We start from the raw sequence: 7,819 nt of genomic DNA on the forward strand, positions 1-7,819 counted from the left end.
ATGTTGTGACTAATATTAAATGTGTAACACTGATGAGATGGAGAAAATTTATAAGACATCACCAATCACAATTGGGACACAAGTCCGTAGGTTAATGTGTTAACATCCTTCCTGGCTATGATACTAACATCCCACTACAATCATAGCAAAAGTCTCTGAGCTAATGTGTTAGCATCATCCCTTTAATTGATAACAATTTTAGTTCATGCATTGTGGGAAATTATGTGCACCATTCAATGTCATACCTTGTGGCCCATCTTTGAATCATAGTTAATATCTATGTAATGTTATTGAGAATCTTGTTACAATGACACATCCAAATACTCAAAAATTTGTTCCACATTACATTCATTGTTTCTTTTTTGATTTTTCGTTATATAAGATCAATTTTCTAAAATATAACACTTCAAGACATTTCTTTTCGCTGATTAGATAAATGAGACTACCCACAAGTTTTAAACCAATAACCTCAACATCAACGAATTTTAACCCTTCAAGACATTTCTTTTTGCTGATTAAATAAATGAGACTACCCACAAGTTTTAAACCAATAACCTCAACATCAACGAATTTTTTAATAGTACGCCAGTCACCATCGTCTATTCAAAACCCCATAACCCTAACACTTCTAAAATTTTAAAACAAATCACAAATCTTTATTAATTTAAAAAATACTTTTTAATATTACACTAAAATTAATTATTTTTAATATTTATTTATTTTTATAAATACAGATTTATTATAATAAATTTATTATTTAAAATTATATATAAATATTATATTAAATTAAATTTTAAACACTTAGTTATTTAAAAAAATCAAAACTATCACCATCCTCTCTTGACCACTCATTCAAAATGTGTGAAAAAGTATCCTCAACCCTTACCTTTATTATGAGCATCTAAGGTATCCTAACACCTAATGATGTTTGTACTAAGTTGTCATGTAGTGATATACCCTCTTTCTTTTAAAAATAATTTATTATTATTATTTATTTTTAAAAGTTAAATATAAAATATTTAGAATCATTAATTTTTTTTGATTTTCTTAATATTATATAGTAATTTTTTAATATATATGTAATTGATTGATTGTAGTATGAACAGATTAATTATATTTTTTTATTTACAAATAAAATTAAATGGTCTTAAATTACTTTTACTGCGATAGAAATTTTACCATACGCAGGTAGCAGTAGCACCACTAAGATTTAACTCGACCAATGGAATTCACCACTGGGTGGAATTAGATGGATGAAAATGTAATTTTAAACCGCTAAGATTATCGCTAAATTGGCAGATTCTACACTAAATTAGTTGTCAAAATCCGTTAAAATCCGGAAGGTTTTGGTTTTCCAGAGCTGCCAAATTTGGTCCCAGTTACCTTTGCTTTTAACCTTTAGAGTGAAATTTCCTCTCAAATCTAGCTGCGCCACGTCTTGCGATGCCTTCCACAAACAAATTAAAATGCCTGTTAATCGAAAGTATACTCAATGACTGGACATCCACCTCCTGTTCTGTATTATCTGCAGTCCGAGATAAAAGACACTAAATGTTAGGTATATACTCGTGAAAATTTGGTGTGTGCCCGAGCCGAATATGGATGTATTCTCACTGAGTATACCTCCACATAAAGGTGCCCGTCAATTGATGTGAAATTTTGCAATTAGAACAGGCCCGGCTCCGGCCACGGAATGCGTGCAGCGAGCGTGCACCATCCGATTCTGAGAACGGGACAATTAAATCGTCCAGCCATGATAGGCATGTACACATCCGGTATACGGCAGACGGAGACACAGTGATTATAGACTCGCCATTCCGTTCCATTGATTGGGCGAATCAATACGTATTTTGAATGTGATTGGCAGATCTGAGGTTATTAACAGACTCACGAGCTTCATCAAAACAAGCCCATTTCAGCGTTGTGGACATTAAGCTTGAAACCCTTGGGGGTTTTTCTGCAATTTTGGGGATGACTTAGCGAAGTATGTGAAGGGATAAATAGGTAAGGTTTAGCCAAATGGTTCGCTAAATTTAAAGGAAGGGTCAGGGCTCTTGGGAATGGTCATGACCCACTAAAGCTAGCGCTCGATTTGAGCTTTGATTTCATTTTTACTCACATTAGGTATATTCGTTTCATCAATCTGCGATTCAGGGCGCCACCAAATGCCATATCTGTGACTGATCTGTGCTTTATCCAGGCGCTTTTGGAGGTAATCCTACTGTTATAGTGCCTGTTCTGAATTGGGTTCTTGTCATTTCAATCAATTTCTATTTATTTATCAGTTGGGTATTTTCCGTTTATAATTTTAGCCGCTGTCTGAACTGGGTTCTTCTTATTTCTGTTAATTTCTATTTGTCTTTTAACCGGCTTTCCTCTATATATGTTTCGAGTCCCTGTTTTGTACCGGGTTCTTGTCATTTCTATTAATTTTGATTTTCTCTCAACTCAATATCTTTTATATATATCAGAACCTGTTGGGTCCTGGCCATACTTGGCGAATTCCTTCTTTTTAAATTTGGGTTCTCTCTATTTGATGAAATTATGCTTGGGCGCTTTAGGATCAAGTATTCTGAACTCAAAAAGAATTTGCTTTTGGTTGATACCTTATCTGCATTCGGGAGCATTCTAAGCATCTTTTGATCTGTAAATAGGTGAAGCGAGGTGAAGGGGAGGCATTTTAGTCTTCTGGTTGAAAACCATTGGGAAGTTCTCGGTGTAATTCCACCCTCTGTAACTTATTTTCCTGAGGAGCCTGTTGAGAAGTCAGTATTGGGTCTTTGCAGGTTATTGGATTTGACAGCTAATCTTTTCTCGGCTCCCTGACCTGTAAAAGTGCTTAAACTATAAGGTGTTGCGATCGGGTTTTGGAAAAATTAAAGCAGATTCCCTGTTTATAAATAGATTGTGTAGATTTGCAGGAAACCATAAAATGGAAGGAGAAATGGTATTGATGGATGAAGATAACAAAGGTGAGATTGTAAGGGAAGCATTGCAGAACACCCTTAGAACCCATTCTGGGACTTGCCTTGGTAAGACCGAGGATTCCCCAGCAACAAACTCGGTTTGTTCAGAGATGGAGAGTGGTGATGAGCTTGGTTGTAGGATCAATGCCGGAGTTGGTAGCGGTGAGAGAGGTGAGTCTAGCAATGGTTGCTCATCTGGTGAAGGTAACAGCCCACCAAAGTTCTCGGATGGTTCTGGTCACAGAAAAATGGTTAACCTGACTACATTGGAGGACTCGGATCTTGGTAGACACGGTAAAACTGGTGATGATTCAAAGCGTAATAAAGCTGAGCTAGGCAGAACATTTCAGACTGCTGTAAGTTCCCATGATTGGGCTCTTGCAGAGAGCCTTATTCCCTTGGCAGACACTCAGAGACTGAATGATGCCTTGTGTATTGCCCTTGATTCCATCTGGTTCCTAAGTACACAGCAGGAGCTTGCAGGGGTTACGAGGCTGATTGAGAAACTTATAAGAATGGGTGCTCGAGACTTCACTCGTGCAGCTCTGAGGACTTCGTTTCTTGCTTCATGTGTTTCAGCTTGCAGGAGTAGGACAATGAGCTTGGCAGACACTGTCACTCTCATGGCACAAAGGTATGGAATCTTTTGTTAATTGCAACTTTCATAACTCCTTTCCTTTTTGCTTGGTACCCATTCTGATTGTCCCTTTGCAGCTCAAAATACATATGCATTACAATGGATTTGGCACCCTTAAATGGCCACCAAATCTGGAACAGAAGGTCTGTTATCAACTAGGTTAATTTATTGAATGAACTTTTAATTGGTGCTATTCTGTTGAGCAGGAAGAATTATGATTTAAGATAAAGATGCCTGTTAATGTTGCGATGTAACAAAAAGCCAAACAATAACAGCATAAGATTGTGATTTTGCATCTGAGAGCGAATATAGCATATAACTAGATCTGATGATTGGAATCAGTCATGACTGTCAATAACATTATATGAAAACTCTGTTGACAGGCTGCGAGAACGTCTTCAGGAGTGCAACGGTGATGAGGTGTTGAAGGCCGAAGCTGCTGCAAAGGTACAAAGATTCACTGAATGGGCTCTCAAGTGCATTGGCTCTCATTCTCGTGGCCAAGGAAGTGGAGACAGAGTAATGCACAGTTCAGCCATTGAGATCCAATTGCAGTTATCGGCCTTCAAGACCTTTTTAGATCTTGCAGGGGATCGGTTGACAGGAAAAGACTTCACAGAAGCATTTGATGCAGCTTGCTTTCCCCTTACACTCTTTTCTAGTGCAATAGATCCAGGTTGGGCATCGGGAATTGCTGCAAGTGCAATGCAAGGCTTGTTAGGAATGCTTGTTGAAGGAGGGGCTGATAATGTCAACCAGTGCTTCCTTGAAGCTGCACGTTTTGGGAGCACTGAGCTTGTGCGGATTCTGTTACAGGTAGCATGTTCTCAGCCTTTGCTATCTATTATTGAGATAAAACATCATGTCTTAGCAATTGAATATTTTCATACCTTGTTATTGCTTGTCTATTGCGATTCAGGCATGTGAATACCATATGATAAAACAATAGTTTTTAGATCACAGAGAACTAGTCCTCGTCTGGATTCTAGTCACCCCTGCCCTTTCTAATGCAAATACCTCTTTAGCAGTAGCATGACCATGAAGCAATCTTGTTTTTGCAAACTAATATGGTTTATCCATAAATAAGAAATATGCTTTTTCCATATTTTCAGTTGTGACTTGGGTTAGACATGAAAAGCAGGCTCTGCATATCTTTCATGCTAGATAGTATGCAAATGTTTTAATGAGACCATGTTATAAATTTGTCAAGAAAACCCTTTGGTCTTTGGTTGATGGATGTTTGCAGCTATTTTAGGTGTGCTTTTATGCAACTTATCTGGTTACTAAGTACTTTTACAATTTGTGATGATGAGAAACTTATGTGAATTAGAATTGTCTCTGCAATTATTCTGTTTTAAAATTTAGAGCTTCATTGCCTAGGCAATAAATGCTGATTTGGGCATCTGAATGCCATTGAGAAAACAATATTTTTAGATCACAGACAACTATTCCTCATCCAGATCCTAATTACCTCATCTCTTTCTAACCCACATATCTCTTTAGCAGTAGCATGGCCAGAAAGCAATCACGGTATTGCAAACTAAAATGGTTAATGCATATATAATAAATATGCTTTTTCCCATATTTTCAGTTGTAACTTGGGTTAGACATGAAGTGCAGCCTCTGTACATCTTTCAGGCTAGATATTATGCATCTGTTTTAATGAGACCCTGTTATAAATTTGTCAAGAAATCCCTTTGTTCTTTGGTGCATGGATGTTTGCAGCTATTTTAGGTCTGCTTTTTTGCAACTTATCTGGTTACTAAATACATTTACATTTTGCAATGATGAGAAGCTTACACAAATCAGAATTTTCTGGGATCATGCAGTTTTAGAGTTTTGTTGCCTAGCTAATAAATGCGCAAAGCATTTGCAGTAAGTGTTTAGACTAAGAACATGTGTACATGCTGCATTTCTATGCTATAGCCTTAACTTTTTGGACTTTGGTTGAGGCTATGCTACCTCCACTATGGATGCTGCTGAGCCATGCACCTTCTATCTCACCGTGTTATTTCAATTTGTTCTCAAGTTGTGTTCCAAAGATTCTGATACTTTTTTCTTGCTGCAATTTTGTTTTCTGTTTGTTTCTCTTCACCCTGTAATGCTTGTTTTTGTTTTTCTAACACATCGCCTATTTTCTCGTAGATTGCCCAGCGTAACAGCTTGGATGTGGATGTGGATCTTGCACTGGGATTTGCATCTCATTATAAAAAGATCGGGACTATGGAATGTCTTGTGGAGGAAGGGAATGCAGTTGCCTTTTTGGGGCCACTCATGAGAGCTGCAGAGAGGGGCTGCCTGCAAGTTGTGCAGTGGTTTGTTGAGAGAGGTTGCAGGGACATGGAACTCTGTCTTGCCCTCACAGCTGCGGCATCAAGTAGCAAAGTGGAAATAGCGAATTACCTATTGCCTCATGTACCTCAGCATGTCCTATCTACTTTGAGTGTTGAGATTATCAAAGCTGCTGGGGAGCGTAGTGGTGGTTCGTTGAAAGGTGTAGCTTTCCTCTTGCAAGCTGATTTCCTAAGTAATCCTGAAGCTACATACCAGACGGCAAACATTATTGCAAAATCAGAGGATGAAGCAGTAACATCTGAATTGCGTACCTTCTTACAAGAATATTGGTCAGAAGAAGCATTCTTAAGAGGTCGTCAGTTTGGACAAAATCACTACTTAAATGTAATGCGAGTGATCATGCGAGGTATGTCCCCTCTATTTCTGCAGGATCTCCCTAATCAATTGCAGGTAGCTATAGCGTACTTACCTTTGTACAAAGAATGCACTGATGCATCTGGGGTACTCCTATCCCAATGGTTAAGGGGTCAGCTAGTGGAGGCAGCATGGAGGCTTAGTTCGGGTATTTTTAGGTCACAGGAACAAGTTTTAAGTTGCAGCAAGGAAGATCTATTAGACATTCTAGAGTCTAACTTACCATCATTTTTGCTCAGCAATTTTTGTTAATAAGTTTAATTTTCACTCTTCTTTGTGAATATTGACTCAATGAAAAAGTATATCATTGAGGATATTCAATCATGCGTGGCAGAGCAGGTGCTAGTTCCTTTATTTTGAATTCTACTGCAAGCATGTCACTGGAATTCTTCTGGTAATGCTTATCTGTAGATTACATTTCGCAAAATCAGCACATTTTCTGCTCCATGCATTATATACCTGTGCTTTCAGAATGGCTGTTTTTTTAATTGTAATCTTGAGTTATGTACGATACTCAAGTGCCTGAGAAACAAGGTTTTGGAAGAGAACATGTTGATGGATCTTCCCAGAGTCCTGACTCTAGTGTACATCCTTTTCTAGGTCATAGACAAGATATCTTGTTTGAAGATTATGTATTAGTGGTGGGTTTATCTGGACTATGCCTAATTTTCCACGAACATGGGGCATGGATTAATCAGAAATTGTGGATTCTTCCCCTTGATAGTCAAGGCATGGCACAGAGAACTTTAACAATATGAAAAAGGTTTGCTATCAGAATGCAAATATATAAAAATGGATTTGATACAGTTAAAATGGTGATTTGAAATCATTTTTCTTTCTTAGTTGATATCTTGTGCAGAACATATAATACTCTTTGAATTATCAAATTAAAGTAATGTTTGTGGACTGCACAAAAAATATATTATTTTTACTTAAAAATTCATTTAGGAGTATAACAATCAAACCTGCATTGACTGGCTTATATAGCGTGCATCATTGAAACCGTTTTATAACATTCTGTGTTCCAAAGTTTCATGTGAGCCATGTTGAAATTTTGAAAACTGTACAAGAATGGTGATTGAGATATTGACCAAAAAATGGGAAGAAGGCACTGGAATCCTAATGATCGTAATCAGGAGTTAATATCCTTTGGTGCAGAGGAAAAATGACTATGGACTGAAAAACTTGAAGAAAACACTGCATTGCAAATGACAATATGAAACAAAATACTGAATGTCCTTTGGTGCAGAAGAAAAATGTTTCATGGTGTCTTTGTCTGAGGGTAGAGTCATGAATTCTGATGCTTGAATTGGATGCCAGCAGTAATCAAGATTCAGGATTGCTGATTCATAACATCTCTATGAAACTTGTTCAGCAGGATATGCTGAATAGTCTCAGTTTCTGTGCTCCGAAGTTTCAGAGTAGCCTATGAAAATGATTAAACTAGTGATTAAACTATCTCCTGAAAAACTGGGAGAAGCACTGGAATCCTAATGATAATATGATA

At 37.4% G+C, this 7,819-nt stretch overlaps 1 protein-coding gene across 3 annotated transcripts; it reads left to right on the top strand.

Moving 5' to 3' along the window:
- Positions 1-1,545: 1,545 nt before the first annotated feature.
- Positions 1,546-7,159, top strand: LOC149138763 (ankyrin repeat protein SKIP35-like). 3 transcript variants are annotated; one of them, XM_089449674.1, is made up of 5 exons: positions 1,546-2,212; positions 2,562-3,600; positions 3,681-3,746; positions 3,987-4,419; positions 5,749-7,159. In XM_089449674.1, exons 2-5 carry the CDS (start codon positions 2,933-2,935, stop codon positions 6,562-6,564), a joined length of 1,983 nt encoding a protein of 660 aa, XP_089305800.1. In that variant the 5' UTR covers positions 1,546-2,212; positions 2,562-2,932; the 3' UTR covers positions 6,565-7,159. The 3 variants fall into 3 exon arrangements, with proteins under 3 accessions (XP_089305800.1, XP_089305799.1, XP_089305801.1); XM_089449673.1 differs by having other exon boundaries at positions 2,655-3,600; XM_089449675.1 differs by lacking the exon at positions 3,681-3,746 and having other exon boundaries at positions 1,549-2,212; positions 2,655-3,600.
- The last annotated feature ends 660 nt before the right edge of the window (positions 7,160-7,819 follow it).

Source organism: Pinus tabuliformis, chromosome X, assembly GCF_031772625.1.
Source record: "Pinus tabuliformis cultivar Carrire ecotype Pingquan chromosome X, CPIR1, whole genome shotgun sequence".
NCBI classification, from domain to species: Eukaryota; Viridiplantae; Streptophyta; class Pinopsida; order Pinales; family Pinaceae; genus Pinus; species Pinus tabuliformis.

Bases quoted from the DNA above. Each gene is read 5' to 3' on its own strand.
- LOC149138763 (XM_089449674.1), top strand. From the start codon at position 2,933: ATGGAAGGAGAAATGGTATTGATGGATGAAGATAACAAAGGTGAGATT. The intron at 3,601-3,680 runs GTATGGAATCTT...GTCCCTTTGCAG, and splicing joins GTCACTCTCATGGCACAAAG to CTCAAAATACATATGCATTA. The intron at 4,420-5,748 runs GTAGCATGTTCT...ATTTTCTCGTAG, and splicing joins TTGTGCGGATTCTGTTACAG to ATTGCCCAGCGTAACAGCTT.